At 37.3% G+C, this 24,458-nt stretch overlaps 1 protein-coding gene across 1 annotated transcript in view; it reads right to left on the bottom strand.

Annotated features, from left to right (window-relative positions):
- Positions 1 to 961: 961 nt before the first annotated feature.
- ABCC4 (ATP binding cassette subfamily C member 4 (PEL blood group)) overlaps positions 962 to 24,458 on the bottom strand; it is a 248,131-nt gene continuing 224,634 nt past the window's right edge. The window contains exons 30-31 of the mRNA XM_081045495.1: positions 16,047 to 16,181; positions 962 to 5,173 (exon numbers count right to left, since the gene is read on the bottom strand). Coding sequence (XP_080901621.1) covers positions 5,066 to 5,173; positions 16,047 to 16,181 — 243 coding nt within the window. The 3' untranslated portion in view covers positions 962 to 5,065. The remainder of the gene's footprint in view (positions 5,174 to 16,046; positions 16,182 to 24,458) is intronic.

Raw genomic sequence — 24,458 nt, 5'->3', positions numbered from 1 at the left:
CCCTACATGACCTTCTCCTCTGTTTTTCAGACCACAGAGTATTGTGGACAATCGCTTAGTCATTTTTACTTAGACGTCAATCACCAAGAGTTTTCTGCCACCATACATCCTAATTATCTCCTTTTGGAGCTGTGGCACATACTGTGGCAGCCACAGAGATGTGCTGCCAAGGTCTCCCTTTCAGGATTTGTTGCCCCAGCTGCTGGAAGTGCTGCTAGTGGGCAACTTTCAGCCACCAGCATTTCTTGGGGCAGCCTATAGGCAACAATCGATCAAGGTGAAGGTATAAAGGCCTGGCCATTGGCAGGTCAACCCTCATGGGCCATCTTAGCTCCAGAGCTCCCAGTGTGGTCAGTTAAGGTTGTCTGGCCAGTATTCTAGCTTGATTTCTTCTTCTGCTCTACCCTCCTTCTTCCCTCTTGGTTCCATAAGTGTTGGTCGCAAGGGTACTCCCTAATAAACATACTAAACATTAAACTCAGATTGAGGAGTCTGTCCCAGACAAACAAACTACATCGCACATCAAAAACAAGAAAATATTCCAGTACTTGGGGAGGATTTTTATTTGAAAAGTATTGGTTATACACATTCTTATAACATTTATTTCTAAATCCCAAAATAAAATATAAGACGATAGAAAGGATTCTTTGTGTGAATGTGGTTACCTTTGGTTTAAAATCCTCAATTTGATAAGGATCAACATGCCCATTAAAACACATACACCACATTGTGTGGAAATTAATCAATGAATTTATTTGCAGTTCTTGAGGAAACCTATAACTATTACATTTTTCAATCTGTACTTGTGGAATAATGTAGTTTGTAACTCTTATTTTTGGAGTACAATGAAATTTCATTTTTTTGACACACTCAATTTTCAATAAATGAATTTTTCAGAATTAGGTCATTTGGTGACTAAACTGGGTTGACCATAAACATGGCTTTTAGAATTTTTTGTTTTAATTTGAACTTTCTTCGTTTTTTTCATTCCAAGTGAAAGATTCCTTTTTCTTTCCTCTTAGTCAAATATAAATTTGTAAATTCCCTGAACCCTATTAGCAGAATTATAAGGAACTCGTTTTCTTGAGCTATGGTGTCCAGAATGTCATACAGTTTTCTAGGTAAGGTGTATCTTGAAAACACTCCAAAACAGAACAATGATGGGAAGAGACCTATACATTCGGGTGCTAAATCTGACACACTTCAGGGCATCAGATTCTGAACATCATTAAACTTTTCAGAATTAGAAATGAAACAAATACTCAATTTTGAAGAGAAGGGCTTCCAGTATCTTCAAACCATCAGAAAGAAAAACACAGATACCATCAGTTTCCATAGGGACAAGTTAATCTGCTGATGAATTAAAAATTAACCAAATTGTCACAATACTTAGTCTAAGTCACTGCCTCATTACTTTAGCTTAAGCTGTTTCTTCATAGTTAAGGCACCAACCATTTATGATGTGATCAAAAGTATTTAGCATTAAATAGACTTTTATTTGTTTGTATCTCATTCTTACTAATGGAGATTATAAATAAAGACCACAGGAGGAAAGTTTTGGAGGTGATGGATAAGTTTATGGCATAGATTATGGTGGTTTCATGAGTGTACACTTATCTCCAAACTGAACAAGTTGTATGCATTAAATACATACAGCTTTTTGTATGTCAATCATATCTCAATAAAGTGATTTAAAAAATAGAACCCAGAAAATCCTTACAGTTCCTTATTTTTCTACTTTACCCTAGAAATGGAGAGAAGTCAGATGTATCTTATTCATTGATTAGAGAAAACATAAACCTTGATCTCATGTATCAAGAGCTTCAAATGAGATCATTTCCTATGGCCACAAGACAACCCCCAACGGGCTTCATATTTTAAGCAGAAATAATTTTCCAGGTGCAGATTAGTCACTGTTAGACAATTTAGCCACTGAATTTGAATAAGATTCTAAAAAAATATCAGGCTGAGAACTTTTTTTTAAGGTAATTCAATGGTGAAATATGACATGCAATAGAAAAGTGCAGCAAATAAATGAAAAGCCCAATACTGATCTAAGTCCCATCCAGCGCCCCCCAAGTCATTTTTAAGCATCCCATTCATTTCTCCTTTTATTTCTCCCAATTACCAACACCTTCCATCTACCCAAAGTGAAGCACTGTTCTGACTTTGAACACTATAGTCATGATTATATTTGAACTTTGTATTAATATAAATGGAATCATAAATATTCTTTTGAGTCCGGCTTAATTTTGTGAGATTCACCTGTATTACTGATGGAGTTTAATTTGCTGTGGAGTATTACATCACAGTTCATTTTCCTTCTATGGTTGATGAGCCTTTGAATTATTTCTAGTTTGGGGCTATTAGGAACTATGTTGAACACATCTCTTGGAGCACATGTGTATATGTTTGGAGTAGAATTAATGGATCACAGGATGCGCAGCTTGAGTAAATGCTGTCCAACTATTTTCTAAAGTCATTTTTTCCAGTATACACTTTTTTATACACACAGTAGTGCGTGAGAGTTCCTACTGCTCCATTGGCACTTGACTGGTAGTCTCAGCCTTTTTAATTTTAGCCATTCTAGTGGGTGTTTAGTGGTATCTCACCGTGGTTTTAATTTGCATTTCCCTGGTAATTAACAAGAGTGAGCACTTTTCCAGTTAGTGGCCTTTTGGATATTCTCTCTTGTGAAATGCCTATTCAAGTTCCCGGTCCATTTCTCTAAGTGGGCTTTCTGTGTTTTGCTTAATGTGTTTTAGCAGTTCTCTATGTTCGATGGTGCTGGTTCTCAGGCTTTAGTTGGCATCAGCATCACCTCTGAGGGCTTGTTAAGACATAGATTACTGATCCCACCATCAGAGTTCCTGATTCTGTAGGAGTGAGACTCAGAACTTGCATTTCTAACAAGTTCCTAGGTGATACTGATTTATCTGGTCCAGGGACCCCACTTTGAGAACCAATGTTCTATAGTGTTTTAAATGCAGCAGCAGATGTTTTTTAGTTTAGGGCAAAAAAACAAAAACCTCAACGATTTAATACTTCTTCAAGTGTAGGGCATAATGAATACTTTCTCTTCCTTGGAAGTGGTGCAACTGGGTTTCCTTCAAAAGCAACTATTTCAATCTGTCTGAAACCCACCTATCTGCTTAGAATATACATCTAATTAGCCAAGAGAACCAGTCAGTAATGGAAGATATTTTTTGATCTCAGGAAAACTCATTGGCTTTCAACAGCAAGGACATAAGTAATCCTTCTAAGAACAAAAATACAGATCTCTAAATGGAGATAAAAACTGTCATTTATTTCAACTGAATTTTGTTTCATTGAAAACTCTATGATGACAATAAAACAGAAATAAAATAGGAACATTTCTTAATCGCCATTAACCTCTAAAGACAAACATTTCAAATATTTCCACTGTTTTAACAAACCTAATTATTGCATTGCTATCATTTCAGTCTCCTGAAATACCAATCTTGTCTATTAAACAACTTACTAGTTTACTGGACTAAACATTAATCATATTATTTCTAAATATAAAGAGTTCAACAGTTGTGTACTCACTGCATTTTGGTAGTTTACTGTGTGTGTGCTTTTTAAGGTTTGATTCTATAAAAACATCTGTTTCTCTCTCTTGAAGAGTCCAACAACCTGCTATACAAAGGCATATATGTTAATATATGCAACTTGAGGGCAGTTATACCTTATTCTGAGAGGTCATGAGAGTCTACTTAAAATCATGACAGTAAAACCTTTAGTATTATAACTCAAACTCAACATACCATACCCACCACCATCAAGAAAAAACTAAAGACCCAGAGTAAAATAAAGTACAGCAGTCCCTAAAAAATAATGTGGACCTAAACAAACTGCTATTAGTGATCAGAAGTAAACTAACCTGGGCAGGTTCATAAAAGTGAACCTCTGGATGCATCCTGAGAACATACTGTGTAATTACAGTCAATGTTTGCAATGATTTTTGGGTTTTCTCACCAACTCAGGAGAAGCTATACATGTAATTTAGAAGGGATTTAAATAAATGCCAAACCAGAAGGCTTATAGTCAACAGAGGGTTAGCCATCAGTAAACTAGAAATCCAAACAAGAATACTACTACATATTCAGGAATTACTGTTAGCAGATTGACCTTTTTTGAAACTATCACCACATTGAGTTTAAAATTGCAATGGTTCTTGGGGTGGCCGGTTACCTCAGTTGGTTAGAGCATGGTGCTAATAACACCAAGGTTGCCGGTTCGATCCCTGCATGGGCCACTGTGAGGGGTACCCTCAAAAAATAAAATAAAATTGCAATGGTTCCCATGTCAAAGTCATGCAAATGTAAAAGACGACTGATGATCACACTTTATGTCCTTCATTATCAAATCACCTAGAAGGGCTCCTATTTTGAGAAAGCATCATTTCCTCTTCCTTCTCTTTTAGAACACATAAATATTGTCTTTCTATATTTTAACTATATACCCATTTGCGGGGGGCGGAGAGTAGATACTCCGTACTATAATGCCACTTATACTAAAGTACAGTGTTATGTTTTGCCTATTAGTTTTATAAGTACTATTTTAACCAGAGGCCTGTGGCGTGAAATAATGGATCCTAGTTACCTTAAATAAAGTGGCGAGACAAAATGGCAACTTCACACAGTTTTCAAGTAAATAGAATCCCTGATATAACCGGAGAGTAACATGTAATTTAGGGATAGTAAAAAAAAAAAAACACTCCAAAAAACATCTGTTACAACTTTGTCTCATACTTGACAAAATGAGCTTTGGATCCGGAGTCTTTTAAGGCACAAACCTGATAGACAGCTTTTATTGGTGGCCTGCACCTCTGATGTGGAATAAAAACAAACAAATAAACAAAAACACTATTAACATAAATAAAAATAATAATTTTGTGAGAGCTTGAAATCATTGGGTGAAGTGGGAGGAAAAAAATCCAAATAAACTAACATCTTGTATGTGTAAATACTTGCTGCTAGTATAAAAAAACAACTGGAGTAGAGTAAAATGCTTTCAGAATAGACCCGACATTGTGGTAGCATCACAGTGAAGTCTCAAAAATAGTCAAGGCTGAGGGCTGTCCATTGGAAGCATTCATCACCATGTGGCCATTCTGAGTGATATCTGGATAATTCCTTTTGAAGTACACCTGTTTAAAGAAAATAAAAGAGGCAGAAAAAGAACATGTTCGAAGTTTTAAAGTCTTCCTCCCCAAGGCAATGCATTTCTATGCCCACTTCTTCATGTGAAGCAAATCATGTCACTAGTGGAGGCACAATTAAAAAAAAATACAGGGATATATTTATTCTACAAAGGAAGTAGCCCCATTAAAACCCTCTGTGGGGCTGGGCTTAATGCCAAACAACCTGTAGATCCACGTTAGTTCTGATCATTCTGATTCACAGATACGTTTTATCACCACATTAAATTGATAAGCAAAAAATCATTTGACTGACTCAAAACCTGGAGATAAATTAAAAACAGGGTGACAAAGAGGCTGGGAAATCTAGCGTCTGCATGAGGGTTTCTCATTTTCACACATAAAATGAGCACAATAGATTTGGATGTTAATATCAGGTTGTAATCCCTGTATTTTATAAACTGATTGACAAGCATTGAAATGCTGGCGTATATATGTATGAACTATCCTGGCATTTAATTTGTGCAGCAAAGCAGTTATAGGGCCTATAGAAATGTGATCTGTGGATAGTGGGCCACAATGAAAAGAGGAGCAAAAGCATTAACAATGACTCAACCAAGCAACTTCTCTAAAATGTAAGATGACACCAAATAATAGGACAGTTCTTTGGCAAGCCTTTGAGTTCTTGAATTCTACCAATTTCTAGCTGAACTAGAAGAGATACAGGTTTTCTGATAAATGTATAATCAGAACATAAAGGAAATGAAATTCTGTCAAGTTTCTCTGTTCCACAATCATCAGTTTTTAGTAGCTGTATCGTATCTCAGTTCCTTGACAGATGCGCATAACAAAATGAAATAATGTCAAGACTTGTGAGCTCTTATCGCAAAATGTGTTTGGGTGAAAAAGGACTTCAAATGTAATTTTTTTTTCAAAGAAGAATGTGAAAAGTTTTGTTTGAGTCTTTAAAACAGAAAATGTACCATCTATCTGAGGCTGACACGTGTCATGAACTGGGTCTCTAGTCATATGATTCCGGGTCTATTTTATAAAACTTGGCTCCAAATATATTTGTGGGTGCTGTCAACAAAGTTATCATCGGAGATAATGGACTTCACATACAAAAAAGAAAAGTGCTGAGACAGCCGCCCTCATATTAAATATACTTTTTCTCTTGTTGCTTGCATACTTGATATTCTAAAAACATCAATACATATGAAATACCATACAATGTCACTTAAGGAGAAAAAGAAATTCTTCAGTAGAGTTTGGACCCCACTGGCTGAAATCTGAGGCTATTTCTATTATAATGCAAGTATTTAAAAATAAGGCCTATGTTAGGGGCTAATTTCATATCATCTCCCTCGTCCATTTTTTAAAGCTAGCCATATTTTGTGTGGTTATATATTTATAGACTTCAAAAAATCTATTTCTTGGTGAAACTATTAATACTAACAGCCCAAAGAACAAATGAAAATAATTTCATTTTCTACTGCTTGATGGTCCTCGCAAAATAAGCCAGTTCCTTTCCTCATAACCCTCTCAATGTAATTTTTTTTAAAAATAAAGAAAATATTATTAGCAACTTATAACTAAAATGGTCTTAGCTTCATGGTCTGAAATACTTGAAACCAAATACTGAAAACATGCTTCCTGTGTATAAAATCTTTAATTTGACCTTTATTTTTCTCATTTGTTTTCAAGTGTCATTATATACTCTGCCTAACAGCAGAAGAGTGAGGAGGCATCATTTTCATAGTGTGGGTTGTGAAGGTAGTTGAGATGACTGAACACTTGTTAGCAGAGCCCTTGTGTACAGGCTAAGCCTGGGATGGAGAGGTCCAATCTCAGCTCTCTCTTCTGGAACTCACTGCTGATTCTGGAAAAATCACTTAACCTTGCTCCATACTGGCTGCCTCATTTGTGAAATGAGACAACGACTTAGCTCATAGGAACTAATTAATGGCTACAAACAGGAGGTTGAAAATATGTCGAGTTAAGTGTTGGGTGTGGTTCCGATGCTGCTCAGGAGTGGCTCCTTCGTCCACAGAAAGTAGCAGCATCACCCAGCTTGAATGATGAAAACAATACACCTGGGAGGCCCTTTTGATTTTTATCTTTACAGAACCCCAGAGTCACAGTGGAGACACTTTAACTTAGTAAATATGGTAACCTGGGAGGCAGAAAGGTAGTTAAAAGGTTACAGAAGATAGAGTACTAGCACTTACTACGTGACTGAGCAGTTACTTGGGCTCTTCTGCTTTAGCTTCTCTATTTGTCAAAAAGGGCTAATGCCAACTCAGAATGGTTTTATAATGATTAAAGGAGACAATGCCATGAAAGTTCAAGTTCAGGGCAAAAAGAATATTAGACCAGTGAGTGTTGGGTTTCTTTCCCTCTTCCCCTCCTTCTCTTGGGTTTAGGTCATTATCATTTCTCTAATACAGGTTGAAACTAAGTTGAGTATTTAAACTCTACCTTGTCAATAAAGCTACTATCATGGAATTAGATCTTATTAAATGCAACAGAGCAATAAAAGCTCCCATGCAGGTTCCTCCAAAAATTACAAATAGAATTACCATATGACCCAGCAATCCCTCTCCTGGGTATCTACCCAAAGAATTTGAAATCATTTATACATAAAGACACGTGTGCTCCAATGTTCATTGCAGCTTTGTTTACAGTGGCCAAGACATGGAAACAACCAAAATGTCCTTCGACAGATGAATGGATAAAGAAGTTGTGGTATATATACACAATGGAATACTATTCGGCATTAAGGAAAGATGATATAGGAACATTTGTGACAACATGGATGGATCTTGAGAGTATAATGCTAAGTGAAATAAGTCAGACAGAAAAAGCAGAGAACCATATGATTTCACTGATATGTGGTATATAAACCAAAAACAACAAAAGAACAAGAGAAACAAATGAGAAACAAAAACTCATAGACACAGACAATAGTTTAGTGGTTACCAGAGGGTCAGGGGGGTGGGGGGAGGGAGATGAGGGTAAAGGGGATCAAATATATGGTGATGGAAGGAGAACTGACTCTGGGTGGTGAACACACAATGGGATTTATAGATGATGCAATACAGAATTATACACCTGAAATTATGTAATTTCATTAACAATTGTCACCCCAATAAATTAAAAAAAAAAAAAAAAAAGCTCCCATGCATGGATAATGGTGAGCATTTATTTACACTATATTCAGAAGGCATTGTTCAATATGTTTAATTCTAGCTCAGGACTGTCAGTTCATTCTCCCCGAACTGTATGGCCTAAGGTCAATGCCAGTGACTCTCAAACTCATCTTTAAAGCAGGTCTAATTTTGGTGTACATACTGGCATGAGTATTGTCAAAGTTAGAGTACTGGAGAGTTAGAGAGGATTTCTGCTTTTAAGGTCATGAAAATGGATTTTCTCTCCCTTATCCTCTCAGAAATCACCCTAAACAGCAAGCATGTTGTGAAATAAAAAAGTCCATCTTTGATGAAATCAGGAGTCATCTGAAATCCCAAATGGCAAAACATCTAGAAGGGCTGCCATATGCAAATGGATCCAATGGCTCTGTGGCAAGACAGAGATAGGGTACCTATGGGTACAGATCTCAGCAGTCGAGGGAGAGTACAGTTTTCCAGCTAATTGTCAAATTCTAAGGTGTGTCAATGAGGAATCATATAGAATAACCATATTTCTCTGCAACACGTATATTGGTGAAGTTCTAGGAGAAGAGAGATTCTGAAATGCAAGTAGCATTGTAACTGCCCATCTCTGCAGGCTAGGGAGGAGTGCAGGCTAAATGAATAGACATTCTCAATTTTTCTCTCACGTATATGCATGCACACACATATTCTTTCTCTGGGCCATAAGGAGCTCCTATGTTGAGAGAATTATCTTTAGCCAGAAATGATGCTCTAGCCACAGCTATCATGAAAATATATGGTCTAGGAAAAACTCACTTAATTCAAAAGTCAGTAGTAGGAATAATAATAATGATGATAATAATAATAATGATAATAATAATAATAATAGTAAAGAAGTAGTACAGGGTCTGTAAGATAGACAAACAAAAAGTTAGGAAAAGGAACAGAATAAGCACATGATGGATGAATAAACATTCACTGAAAAGGTGAAAATTATGAAAATATATAATGCAATACATTCAAAGAAAATGTAGTGGAATAATCAACCTGTGGACGACGGAGATCTGACAGAACAGGAAAACAGGGCATGGCAACAGAAGATAACGAAACATGAATTGACCAAAGGTGAAATGGAAGAGAAAAATGAAAACATCAAAAAAATGAGTTTTTACTGCAGGCAAGTACAAAGGAGATTAGCAACTGCCGAAAAAAGAAGGATGAGACATGGATTGAGAAGGCAAGCAAAATAATGGGAAATTAATCAAGGATCAAGGAGAAAGTAGCTTTATAAAATAATCAAAGGACAGCATATACATGATAAAAAGGAGAATCCAGTCAAAGAAAAACATTCAAAGACACAATTCACGTAAATTTATTCCAGAAATAAAGGAAGACTTGAATCTAGAGAGCAAAAGTGTACCTGATATCCTAAGAAAAATTAATTACCTTCAAAAGGGAGGAAAAAAAATCCTTGGGAATCCCAGAAAGAAGATCAAGTTATGTCTAACTTGCCTTACACTTTTTCTTATGAGTAAACAATGCTAGAAGACCTTAAAGCAAAGATAACATAATAAGTGAAAAAAAGTATGACCCTGAAATTTTGTAACCAAAAAATTTAAATTAGAGCTACAGCAGACAAATATTTCATAGATACATGAAAGTCAAGGTAAGTCAAAGATTGTAACTCCAGTGAACCCTCCTTTAAAATGGTATAGAACATTGTTTTTCAACCTTTTATTTTCACTGCCACCCACAATATAACTACATTGCATTTTACATTGAGACTCAGTATACATTCACTGTCAATATCTATATTTGTCTATACTGAAAGGAATTTCAAGAAATGTTGGGATTACTATGAAAGACACAGTGTTGTTTTTCTTCCATTCCATTCTTTTCTATTTCATTTGTTAAAACATCCTGGTCACGACTGATTAGATCTCACAGTCCCACTTATGGATCACAACCCGAAGTTTAGACAACAAAGAGATGAGAAAGCATCATTTAAAACAAGTAAAATAACAGAGACTTAAGCATTTTTAAAGAGTTGAAGGTAAACAGTAGAAGGAGAACTATTTAAACAATGAAAATTTGGCGGTAGAATGTAGAGGGAAGGTATGTTGTTGTTTATAATTGGGAGTTAAATAATAATAAAGCAACAAAGTATTCCTAGAAGAAATGAACACAGAAAGCAATGAGCAAAGAAACAAAAATCACAGGCTACAAATTAAAGGTTAAAAAAAACACTAAAAATTAAAAGCATAAACCAACACAACTAAGACAGAACATATCCATAATCTCAATAAATGTAAATAGACTAAACACATCTGTTGGAAAAAAAGGGCTAAGATTAAATCTCAGAAGCTAAGCCTAACCACATGCCATTTATAGGAGACACATCTATAATCTGATATTAAAAGACAATCAAAGACATACCTGGCAAGTGAAAAAAAGTGAAAGCAGGGGACTCAATTTTAGTTTTGAACCAGCTTAGATTCATTGCCAGGAGCATTGACTGAATTTTAAAAAGGTACTTTAAAATAGTATAAATAGAAATCATAGTGAAAACACAAGACATGAATGAATACCTATGGACTGTAAAGTCCATACCATCAAAATTACCAAGACACAAATGACAAGAACTACAAAGTGGAACTTGTTACAGCATACTAATTCACCTCTCTAAGCCAAGTCACATCAAATGGACTAAAATAAATAAGGATAGAGAACAACTAAACACTGTAATTAATGATATAGATCTAATTAAGTTATTAAACTCTAAACCTTAAACAGATAATAGTCCATCTTTTTAAAGAATATTCACGAAAAATTGCCTATATACTAGAAGACAAAAAAAGTATTAATAAATACTGTTTCTGAGTGGAAATAATACTGACATTTTTTTTATCACAAAGCAATGAAAGTCAACACTGATAAATAAAATAGACAACAAATATAAAAACAAACCCCTATCACCAGGAAATTTTAAAGACCTCCTTCTCGAATAATACTTGGGCCGAAGGGCAAATCAAAACCAAAATCGCAGAATCTATGTATAAAAATTTAATTAGTAATAAAAGTACTACACACCAGAACCTATAAGACATAGCAAGAATAATATTCAGAGAAAAGTTCACAGCCTTAAAATATTTATTTTAATAAACAAAGAATGAAAATCAATGCATTCAAGAAGAAGCCACACATACACACACAAATAATACACCAAAGAAGGAAGGAATTAAAGACAAAAGCAGAAATTGATCTATTGTAAAACAGAATTCAAGAACAGGTAAGTAAATCTGAGAGCTCCTTCTTTGGGGGAAAAACTTAAAACTCTAATAGTTAGCTTAATTAGGAAAAAGGGGGAGTAGAGAATGGAGAGAGCATAAACACTACGTAACTATTGAAAAGAGTGAGACAACTATATACATTGATATAACCTGAGATACAATATTAAGTGAAAAAACAAGGGACAGCTACCATTTGTACTTAAAGCCCAGAAAGGCCATATATGTACAAGTTCTTGTTGGTGCACAGAGTATGTCAACACAAGTCAAAAATGGTGCCCGGGCTCCATCCTGGGGGAAAGGCTGTGTGATGACAGGAGTGGTAGAGTGACCTACTTTTGATTTATAAATTTTAAAAAACTATTAAAAGTAAAGTTTCTGAATCTTGTAGCATTAAATGTATTATTTATTATGAACTATTAAAATTAATTTTAATTATTTAGAGTCTCTAAAGCTACTCAGAAGAACTTTGGATATTTCTTGTTATTACTGAGAGGAAAGGGTTCAATTTACAGCCTTTTAAAAAATGATCCAACTTTTATCATCAACAGGTGGAATTCTTTTATATTTGTGCGATGCTTGATATTCTTCAAAGCATGTGAGCATATATTCTCTCATCTGATCCTTGTAATAACAGTGTGAAGAAGTCGGGCAGTGCTGTAGTAGCCGCACTACAGGTAAGGACTCAGGCTCAGAGACCTTGGGTGACAAATAAGTCCACGTGGCTGCTAAGTGCTTCTTCCATTTATTCAAACTAGCCCAGCCTCCTAGAATCTAGGATATTAGGATTTCGTAACTTTTGGGTTGCAGCTGGTAATTTCATGAATAGATAAAACAGTACCTCTGTTATGCACTTGGAACAAAGGAACTTCGAAAACCTCAATTAGGTCGGCTTTATCATGGAACAGAATGAATGATAGGCATTTAACCTTTGTTAGGGGCTGAATTGTGTCCCCTCAAAATTTATGTGTTGAAGTTCCAACCCTCCAATACCTCGGAATGTAACTGTATTTGGAGACAGAGTCAATTAAGTTAAAATGAGGTCTTAGGGGTGGGCCCTACTCTAATCTGACTGGTGTCTTTCCTTATAAAAGGAGAGTAGGATGCAGACAGAGAGCAGACCATGTGAAGACACAGAGAGCGACATTTATACGCCAAGGACAGAGCCTTAGAAGAAACCAACCCTGCTGAAATCTTGATCTCAGAATTCCAGCCTCCAGAATAGTGAGGTAATAAATTTCTGTTGTTTAAGCCATCTATTCAGTGGTACGTTGTTATGGCAGCCCCAGAAAATTAATGCATTTAACTCTATGGCTCTACAATTTCATAGATCATCTAAAGCAGGGGTGTCCAAACTGCGGCCCGCGGGCCAACTGCAGCCCGCAATCCATTTTTTATTGGCCCACAGCAAATTCCAAAAATATATTTAGTTACTTAAATAAACCAGGTGAGGCAATACGTACTTCACCTCGAGTGAGTGGCCCGGCTGTTTGTGTGTTTTACCGCATATGGCCGTTGGTAAAAAATGTTAAAAAAAGTTTGGACACCCCTGATCTAAAGGGTCAATTGGAGTGTGATTCAACTTGCTTGCACCAACATTTTCAGAAAAGCAACTACGTGGTCAAAAAAACTTGGAAGTACCCTTTCTTTCCCAGATGTTGAGTTTTCAAACAAATGAATTCTAATCTGTTAGAATGAAAAGCTTGTTGGTTTAGCTAATCCTCCTGATGTTACAGTTTTGAATGATACACTGATATTTGACGTATGCACATTTAAAAAGATGACAGTCCGACAGTTTGTTCGCCTGGGAGGACTGAGCAGATACAAAAATAATGTCAAGAAGATACTCAACTGGGACAAGAAACAAGATATGTTATTTCTTTATGTCTTTCTGTACAGGTGACCTGAGCCAAGGGTAGGAGCGAAATCCAAGAGTGACGATGTTCTACCACCATGGGAACTCGAGGGACTGGCCCTGCCTTGGACACCACATGAAACAAGGAGCAGCAGTACCTAGGGCTGCACCTGATAATTCACCTGCTGCTCTCCACGGACCAGCTCTGTGACCTTAGGGGGGTCCTTGACCCAATCTCCTCATCCATGAAGTGGGATAAAAAAGAAACGCCAGGAGGACGAAGTAAAATCATACCTGTGAGAACCATGTAAAATAAATTATAAAGAACTACACAAATGTAATTCACTGTTAATATTGTTAAATAAGCTGCAAGATTACTGGACCAGGAATCACGAGATTCCTAATTCTACGACTTATATGCTTTCCTATATGTATGTCATACTTGAATGAAAACATTTACTAAAGGAACAGATTTCTAATTTTGAGTCTGCTATAAACCAGTGCAGTGTTAGTTAAATATGTATAGGGCCACCGTCCTTATAAGGGGCCTTAGTTTCCTCATCTGTAAAATGAGACTGTTGAACTATATTATCCGGACGTATCTAAAATTCTATGATCTTTCCTCTTGGCTTAATGCCTTGATAATACATAACACATTTTTTAAGTGGAGGCTTTGGCACTTAGGTGGGGACACATCTCTTTGATGTGAAATGCCTGATGTCAAAGAACAAAAGTATTTGCGAGATTTCTGGCTGTGTTGTGACTAGATTATACAGGGAATCCCAAATGATTGATCAGATCTTATCAGAGCAGCTTTGACTGGGAGACAATGTAGTAGATGAAAGCACTCTAAATTTCAGGCATAAAAATGAATAGTGCTCCAAGTGTAGCTTTCCTACATACGATATAAGTACTTAGGAAAAGTTTTGAACACAGACTTCATCATTCCTAGTACTAGGGTAGAACTCCAACTCTGACAATTATTCAGCTAGCTACGAGCTCCTGGGCAATTTCCCTTCCCTCTCGAAGACTCAGCCCTTGAATAGGCACAACGATAAGAGATTGTATCACAGCACTGTGCATGGCACATAACAAGTGTCTGAGCCTCCTCCTCACTCCTCGTCAATTGCTCCATATAAAAAGGGAGTATCTCTGCTCTTCTCAGTTTTTCGGTTTATATTGTCAATGATTAGGAGCACGTCTACTATGTCTATTCATATCCAGCTTAACACTGTGCATGCGTGCGCACACACACGCACATTTACTGAACAGTTTTAAAGATGGAAGCAGGACTCAAAGAAATACCCTACGAACAGTGGAAGGTATAGCTCTTCATTTCTGAGGAGGAGGAATGAGATGAAACAGTGACAGAAGAGAACTTAGGCTGGGAGAAACTTTTCATATAGAAGTACTGTTAGATACTGGGACATGTTTTGTTAGTCTGCTGTTTTTAATAGATATTTAAAATACTACACAATTTTGTTCTATTTACAGTGAAGATCAGGGAAATGCATAAAAGACTGAAAAGAAAAAGCATGCCTATAAATATAATGCCCAGAGATAAACAGTTCTGATGGGGAGCCTTACCACACACTGTTGGAAGTCTCATTCCACCCCAAGCCATGCATCTCAAGTAGCTAGCTCACCACCTTCCTTCTTCCTTTCATCCTTCAATCAATCTGACTCCTACTTTGTTCCAGAAAGTATTATAGGTAACTGCACGACACTGCCTAAATTCCTTACACCAGACCTCAGTTATCATGTCTGTAGAATGAGACACTCCATCACATTGTTGCAAAGATATCATATCATCTAAATGTTATTCATTGCGCACCTTTCTCATGCCACATACAGTGTCAAATTCTCATACATCATCTCTGTGAAAATGCTTTGTAAACTTTCAAAAACCATTCAGACTATAACATTAAGGTATTATAAATTATTGATCTGTCCTCATGACAATTTCATCTTCTAGAAGGCAAAGGAAGCATAAGGGGAATAAGTATACCTAATACTAAACAACAAAGAATTAGGGGGAACCCTAGGGAGAAAGTGACAGTTATTAGTAGGTGCTTTCCTTACAAAGTCCAAAACAGAAAACAAAAGCAATCTTCACATTTCTCTGATAGATCTTTCTAGACCCAATGAACAGTATTTTGCATTTTTTTCCTCAAAGTCCAAATTTCCTGGATGTGCCTTGAAAGCATTTGCATCTCAAATGTGCTGAGCACCAATTAGAATGAAATGTGATGGACCTGCAAAATGTGAGTATTGCGTGCTCTATGAGAATCTGAACTCAGAGTCCAAATGGGTGAAAAGTCCAATCTGAAATCTCTCTTAGGCACACACGCATGCTTGCACACGTGCGCATACACATATCCTACACCCCACCCCACCACGTCTGCTGATTCTTAGCAGACCTGACTTCAACCTGGGACGTGTTGTTAAGACCCAGTAATGAAGCTTTGTCTCTGGAGGCTTATAATTGAAAAGGGCACAGAGTGCTTGTTACCGAACCCCCGGTGCCAGATTGCGAGGAGTGGACTGTTGAGACGAACGTTAATTACAACTCCTTGTGGCGCGCTCACCTGTTTTGCTGTTTCAGTGAGGGCAGCAGCTTCTGCCTTGCCTAGTTGTTGCACCATCTTGTAAAATAGGCTCTCTTTATCTTGCAGCAAAACATACGGCTCATCATATTCTTTCAATCTTCCTGAATCCAAAACCTGTTAATCAGCAGAAAGAAACCCATTAGCCTACAATGTTTTGCAGTAACATATTATAACTCAGACAATATTTCGGAAAGGGGCAGGAGAGAAAGAATAGAGAAAATCTATTTGGGTGGTAGGCCTGGCGGGTGTTTAAATGGTTTGATTACCCTGCTTTACTAGGCAGACAAAGGCCTAACCCGACCTTTTATTATAATAATGTTATAGGAAAGGAAGAAAACGAAAGTTTTAGACTATGATTACGGGCACTCAGCAATCCTGTGGCATTTTATATTCTGCCAAGGGCATTCTGCGTTATCATTACTTAGTGCTTTTAGTTCTAAGACTCTGAGCATTTAGGGCTATTTGTACATACATTCAGAGTTGGTTAATTTCTTGATTTAAGAAAATCAAACCCAATTTATCTAAAAAGTAAGGTGATGTCATACAAACCAGATGTTAATGACCTGACAGCAAATTAATTGCTGAGCTGGTTTGACAGAATCTGAGCAATATTTGGAAAAGAAGTAAACGCTTCCAGAATTTCTTTAGGGTCCTGAAATACGTCAAGGGGTAAGGGGGACAAAATCCTTGTCAGTGAGATTAAGGTGCATCTTGAAGTTGGCTTTGGTTGTGGTTTATTATTCTGAGAGTGAAAGGCTGGCTAAAAAAGCTGCTACCTAAGCAGCTTTAGCATAATTGCTCTGCACAGAAGAAATCTCTAGAAAACCAATTTGCTCTTTGGATAAGACTAAAGAAGCAATTAAGAAATTGAGCTCCAAATTCCATTGATCACGGGCCGGCACAGCATATAGGGGCAGCCCAATCTGAATCACTAAGGATCTGAATATCTATTTTCACAATTATCTTTCCTTGCTCCTTTCTCCTCTTTCTTCAGCTGCCTGACTTCCAGTCATTTTATTGCTCATTAATATGTCCACTGGAAATTGAAAGGGAAGAGAAGGGGCTCTTAACTCTGCATTTTTACTTATTAGTGGCTTTGGTTAATGGCTTCAGAGAGAAAAAAACGAATCTGAAACAATTGGCTCAAATCATGCACCAAGACAAACAGTTCTGATGTTAAGTGGTACTTAGTTCTTCATTTAGGCCATATTAAAAGTAAATTTATCTTAAGAGAAAGTGCTGAAAAATCTAAACAGAACACAGGTTGTTTTTCCACATCTAGGTATTACAGTTAATTCTGTCCCATGGCATTTAATCTGAAACATTGATTGAGTCTCTCATAAAGGGCATTTTCTGGTTAATCTTTTGTTTACTACTGTGAATCACTGCTAAGGGCCGTTTTCTCAAAAGAGTTGAAGAATAATTGAATCTGTCACATCCACCTAATAATTAAGATGTCCTATAATTTGGCATGACAATTTAGATGCCCTGAATGTGTAATTTTACTTAAGCATAGCATTATAGAGCATAACCACTCCTGATGTTGAAAAAAAAGAGAAATTGCAATTTTAAAATACAGGTCTCTCCCATGCTGAAAGCTAAGTAAATAAGAGAATCAAATGACTCCATACAATGAAAAACTTTATATGCTGCAAAGCGACAAGTAAACTTTTAAAAATTTTAAAAATTACCACTTCAGAGTTGGTGAAAAAGGGGTTTTCTGACTACAAAGACTTTACGTAATTTTTAATGGAGTATTACTAATATTCTGTTCTGTCCAACTTTCTACCTATTCAAATTTGAGTGAATAACAAAGCTGTCAATTTTCTTGCATTATTGCCTGAAAACACGTGAATGCATTGAGATGAGTACGTCTCAGAATTGACCAGTATCTAAAAAGGTAGAGGCAGAAAAAAATGAATGTTCAAGAAGCAATAGGATTAACAATATAAATGACAGATAATTTTGGTCGAAGTATTGTGAACCTTGTAAGTATTAGCAATGTAATGGCTGTGCATTATGTTTTATAAGGGTTTTTTTCAATTCGGGGGGGCAGTGAGAGAACTGTGGTAATTTAATTTGCTATAATGCTTGATAATTTATTAGAAGTTAAATTTTAACTTCTGTAAGATAACACGTTAAAATGTAAATAAATATACCTCTTTAATTCTCTTTTGCTTGCATTAAAACAAAATACAGTATCTTAAAATGAACTACATTAGTATAGCCCTACATGGATGAAGTCACAAGATTTGAGAGATGAGACGCCCTGGCATACAGATTTCACATAACAAGAGTACAGCTACCATAAGGTCCATAAAATCACCCCATAATGAAAACAGCAGTCTTCTTAATTTGAAAAGGAAAATAAAAGTATGGGTTGAGCATTCACTGTGCCATATGCTTTATAGTCATAATTGTTGATTCTCAAACTAGAGTAGACACAGTACATAATTTCCATCCATCCATCCATCCATCCATCCATCCATCCATCCAGTAAGTATTAAGTGAATATCTATTACCAAAGCTCTGTTCTAGGAATGGGAGATTCAAAGATGAGCAAGACACAGTCTGTCAAGAAACTCACAGCCAGAGATGAAAACTGAAGTGCAGTTTTAAGTTAAATAACTTGACTGAGGCTGCAGAATCAGCCTCAGTGGATGGAAGAGCTGAGATTCGAACCCAGGTATGAACCCATATTCTTTCCACTCCATGTGAGTACCCAGAAAAAGATACTGTTTATTATCAGGAGTAATAATAAGGGAGATGAGAATTTTAACATTTAATTTTCTAAGAGACCTTTCCATATGGGTACTATCTTATATTAACTTTGTATAATTTAAGAAAATATGCCTAGAAGCATAAACATTTCCTCTATCTGCTTTCCATTGCAATTTTATTATACTTGAGTCTCAAATTATTTACTGTGTGCCTGGAATATACTCATAGAAAAAGAAAACCGATTTTGTTAAACTACCAAGATTAATCAATAGCAAGTAACACATGGCCAAAACGCATTTGAGGGAAATTTAAGAAAACTTTCATTAATTCTTGAATTTATTCAGCTACCATTTATTGCATACTTAACTGCATTCATGTCATTATGCTAGATGCTGTGGAATGGGCAAAGATATGTAAGTCATAGCCTCTGCCTTTAAGGAGCCGATACTAAAAGAAGAGAGAGAAAAAAATCCTCAAGTGTCTACAATGCAAGAAAAGCAGCACCACAAGAAGGTTAGCAGCGGGAGAGATGGCTTCTGGCCAGAGGTTCTGAAGACAAACTTCAAGAAAGAGAGAGAGCAGTGACTGGGCCTTAAAGAATGGATGACTTGAACATACAGAAATGGAGGTAGGTGGGTGGAGTGGTCATTCCAGATACAGGGAATAACATAGGCCAAGAGGGCTGAAGGCGAGCCTGTCAACTCCTTACAGGCAGAGTCACGGGGTTTCCCTGGGTTTCTGTGGCATCTCTAGGCCCTGACATTGCACCCAAAACATGTTGGCTGAAAGTTAAATACAAAGGAAACTATATTCAGGGGCATCGTTGGGTGACTGCTCAGTGTACAGTCTGGTAAGATGATAGGTTGAGATCAAGGAGGGAAAAAGTCTAGTTGGCTAAAACAGCGGAACGTAGGAATTATAGGATCAGGGATACCGACATGGGGAGACCACATGCCTCAGGATGATGGCTATGGGCAAGCGGGAAAGGAAAAACGAGGAAGACAGAGGCCAGGGCTGAGTATGGAGGCTTGAAACTCATGTATATCAAATATCAGAAAAGAGAAAGAAGAGAAGGGACAGTCAGAGAGGAGGCAGTGCTGGGAGGAGTGAGGTACTGTGCGGCCGACACTAAAGCCAGGTGTACAAGGGCTGCATTGGGATTCAGACTGAAAAGAGGCCAGGAATAGCATTTTACCCACTTAGTATCTACATGTACTGATTTGATTAAAGATTCTAGATCTTTCAGAATAAACAAACTGAAAGCAACTCCGAGTTTTCCTTTTGTACATATAAGTAGGTATAATCTTGAATTTATATTTTAATATCCTTTATATCTAAGAAAAGCCTCCTGAAATCTCCTGCTATGCCTCCCTTCTTCCTATAACCCACAGTAAACTATAAACTAAACCACACATTTAAGTCAATGTGATAACATTCCCTTGGCTCCAGGATCTGTCCAGGAACACCCTCAAATCACTTGCTGCTCTCTAGTAGGTGAAGGAAAAATACATTATGTTGGATGAGTCAGTCAGTTACATAAGCTAATGAAGGTGTGTTTATCCGGCCTGTATATCTGCAAATATTCCAGGTAGCTGTCCTAGATATAAAAAATAAATGGATGCGTTGCAAAATGATTTAATCCTTTTTAATTATTTGATGGGATGCCAACAGTGATAGTTGGGTGGCTGCAAGGAAAGGTGGGGACAGTTCAGGGTGGAGGAAAAGCCTGACAATAAAAAAGAGATACCTGGAACAGCTTTCAATATGGTGACCGGCAATAAAGGTAGGTCTCACTTAACACCAAGCAGAGTAGGAAGGGGCAAGATCTGAGTGTCAGAGGTCTGCTTTTGGCTGCCAGGTGACAAAGGGGCACAGGAACAGTTATCCAATATTGGAAGTTGGGCCCCTCGATTGGTAAAATGGGTGCCTGTGATTTTTCTCTGTGGCAAGATACTGGGGCAAGTATTCTCAAAATTCTTTCTTAGGTACTGAAGTGGTAAGTTATTCTTCTCACTTGGGGAGGATGTGGACTAGGTCACAATGACCTCCACAGCTGCTCCCCTAAAGCTCCTACTGCTGTAGATAAGGCTCCCCCCCATAAAATATTTCTTCTCTCAGACTGTACTTTCTACATATTAGTTATTTTTCCCTCCTGAATGTAAATAAAATCTCTTGGTCTACTTTTGAAAGAGCTTTTCTCTTCTGCAACGTTCTAACTGTGGCCATGTAGGCTTACTAAAGAAAAGTTCCATGAAGGCGAAAAATAGAATTTAAATAAAACTTTAGTTAGCTTTGAGTTGTTTTTGTGCTTTTCCAGGTAGGTATGTTAAAACAGTTTCTAGTTTTGATTTTTCTGGGTAAAAACTCAACTTAGAGTTCCGTGCTCCTAACTCCGAAGGCTGCCGGTCAATTCCCACACGGGCCAGTGGGCTCTCAACCACAAGGTTGCCAGTTCAATTCCTCGACTCCCACCAGGGATGGTGGGCAGCGCCCCCTGCAACTAAGATTGAACATGGCACCTTGAGCTGAGCTGCCTCCCGGATGGCTCAGTTGTTGGTTGAGCGTGGGCTCTCAACCACAAGGTTGCCAGTTCAATTCCTCGACTCCCACAAGGGATGATGGGCTGCGCCCCCTGCAACTAGAAACGGCAACTGGACCTGGAGCTGAGCTGCGCCCTCCACAACTAAGACTGAAAGGACAACAACTTGAAGCTGAATGGCACCCTTCACAACTCAGATTAAAAGGACAACAACTTGACTTGGAAAAAAAAAAGTCCTGGAAATACACACTATTCCCCAATAAAGTCCTGTTTCCCTTCCCCCACTAAAATCTTTAAAAAAAAAAAAAAAGTCAAAGGGGAAAATTAAAAAAACCAAAAACTCGACTAAATAGAGGTTTGAGTTTAGGGAGAAAGGTAAAGGTTATAAAGTCATAAGATTACCTATAAAACAGAAGAAGTGGAATCTGAGTTTCTTAGCCCTGGTTTCGGTTCTCCAGAATTCATTCCCAAAGAATTCTCTAAATGCTGATAGTGGAAACTTTGAACACAGGCAACAATATTGTTAGGGAAGCTGCAGATTTTCACAAGCTTCTTTTGCTCACGCTACTAGGGAAGGTCCAGGGTGTTTTAAAGACTGGAGTGTGCAGGGATTGGAGGAAAAAGCTGTGCAATTGGCTGAAAACAGGTCACAAGTAACCAGCTAATCCTAAAAACTATAGGGAAGAAGCTGTCTTTAATACAGAGATATGGTGAGTATTAGAGAAAGGATTTCTAATGTGTCTGTCTTGCTCCACTGTTTTGTGGCAACTGAGCAAACGAGGAAGATTAAATTAGCTGTCATTACAACTACATCACGTTTAATAAAGTTAAAATTGAGAGAACATCTTTGTAAAATAGAATCCTAAGCCTAACACATTAATGACACTTAACGAACCAAAACTGGATAAATCCCTGTGGAGAGCCAACACATAAACAAAGCTATTAATTAGGTCACAGTTGTTTCCCAACAAGCCTTATGTTTGACTTACTTACAGTAAACAAAACCATATCCATCGTCTTTATGCAGAAGTATTAACCAGTGCAACAAAATGTAATTATTACACCTTAAGCACTTGCATTTACACGACTGTATGATGACAACACTATTGGTTATGCCCTTCATTAGCATCCGTCACTTCCCCAGCAGCTCCCCAGGCTGGGCCACCCACCCTCTGGAGTATTGGGCATTGTAGCTGATTGACTTGTCTTTATGCCCTTAAAGCCTTCAGAGTAACAGAACAAATCACTTATTTCCTGGAAAGCAAATAAGTATTTCTAAAGCAAGCAAGAAAAACACATTTCTTCAAAAGTTCAAAGTTTGAGAAAGAACATTATTTATGGCATTTTGCCAAACTGAAAGCCAATTGTTCATCAGAAGCTCTAAAATAAAATATAAGGTTTATACCTGGGGTGTAACTCAGCTCTGAAGGTAGGGAATGTATGTATGTCTCTCAAGTCCCATGATGTCTGATTCTGCCATTCTCTACAAAGAAGTCAGCAACAGAAACCAACTCTGACCAAAATGAAAATAAGTGGCCAAGTTTACATCTCCTGGTGGGACCTCCCTTTGACACCACCGATGACCTCATAGTCAGGGAGTTCAACAATGAAGGTCTCCCAAGACTAGAGTTGCAATTAGGAAGGCAGCTCCATGTTGAAATGCAAGGTCCACCCCAGAAAACAAGGTCAGTCATTGCAAAGGTAACACACTCTAAAGAGAACCCTTGCATTTCCCTTTTCTAACTCGACTTCTCTCTCAGTCTTCCCCATTCACCCAGATGCTCTGGTTCTACACCTAGAAACCAGTATTGACTCCTCTCTCTTCCCGCATATCCCATGTTCAATCCGTCACACAGTCTGCTTGGCTCTACTTCAATATCTACCCCAAATCCAACCATCTCACCACCTCCACTGCTAGCACCTCAGTCTAAGCCACCAACAACCAGTGGGGAGAGAGGGCACAATTGTAAAAGTGAGTGAATACCGCCGTTGGAGAACTGGAAGATGATCAATGCAGTTTTTAACTACAGAGGAAAGAGAGTGGGACAAGGCTAGAAAGGTGGGAGGGGCCGGGCTATAAATTACTTTGTAAAACCACATTGAGGATTTGAACAAAGACACTGACCAAGAGAGAAAAATTTGAGGTTCTCAAAATTTACTAGGAAATACTGATAAGTATAGCATTAAACAAATGAACACACTTTGATAATAGCAACAAAACTGATTGGTTAAGGGGATACTCATGACCTGGACATCCAGGATAAGATTTAGGAGTGACCAACTGACAATTTTGCCAAATTTTGTCCTTCCTTGCTGTTCCCCTAACTGACCATACATTACAAGGTAATAGTATTTCTAAGTGTTATACTGGGGTGCCAAAAAAAGTATACACATAACTTGTATTCATCATTTGTTATCAGTATATATTGAGTATTACAATTTTAATACAATATTTTCATTTCTTAAAATGTGTATATATGATTAAAACACTTAATTAAACAGGTATAGAAGGAAAATACCTTAACATAATAAAGGCCATATATGACAAACCCTCAGCTAATGTCATAATTAACGGTGAAAAACTGAAGCCCTTTGCTCTACGATCAGGAACACGACAAGGCTGTCCCCTATCACCTCTGCTTTTCAACATAGTGTTGGAAGTCCTTGCCAGAGCAATCAGGCAAGAGAAAGAAATAAAAGGCATCCAAATTGGGAATGAAGAAGTTAAACTGTCACTCTTTGAAGATGACATGATGCTATATATAGAAAACCCTAAAGACTCCACCAAAAAGCTATTAGAAACAATCAACGAATACAATAAAGTTGCCAGCTATGAAATCAACGTACAAAGGTCCATTGCATTCCTATATACTAACAATGAAATCTCAGAAAAAGAAATACAAAAAATAATTCCTTTTGCAATTGCAGCAAAAGGAATAAAATACATAGGAATAAACTTAACCAAGGATGGGAAAGACCTATATGCTGAAAACTATAAGACATTTTTAAAAGAAATCGAAGAAGACACAAAGAAATGGAAAGACATTTCATGTTCATGGATTGGAAGAATCAACATAGTTAAAATGGCCATATTACTCAAAGCAATATACAGATTTAATGCAATCAATCCC

The sequence above is a fragment of the Rhinolophus hipposideros genome (assembly GCF_964194185.1).
Source record: "Rhinolophus hipposideros genome assembly, chromosome: 4".
NCBI lineage: Eukaryota > Metazoa > Chordata > Mammalia > Chiroptera > Rhinolophidae > Rhinolophus > Rhinolophus hipposideros.
This window is presented reverse-complemented; position numbering and strand designations above follow the sequence as displayed.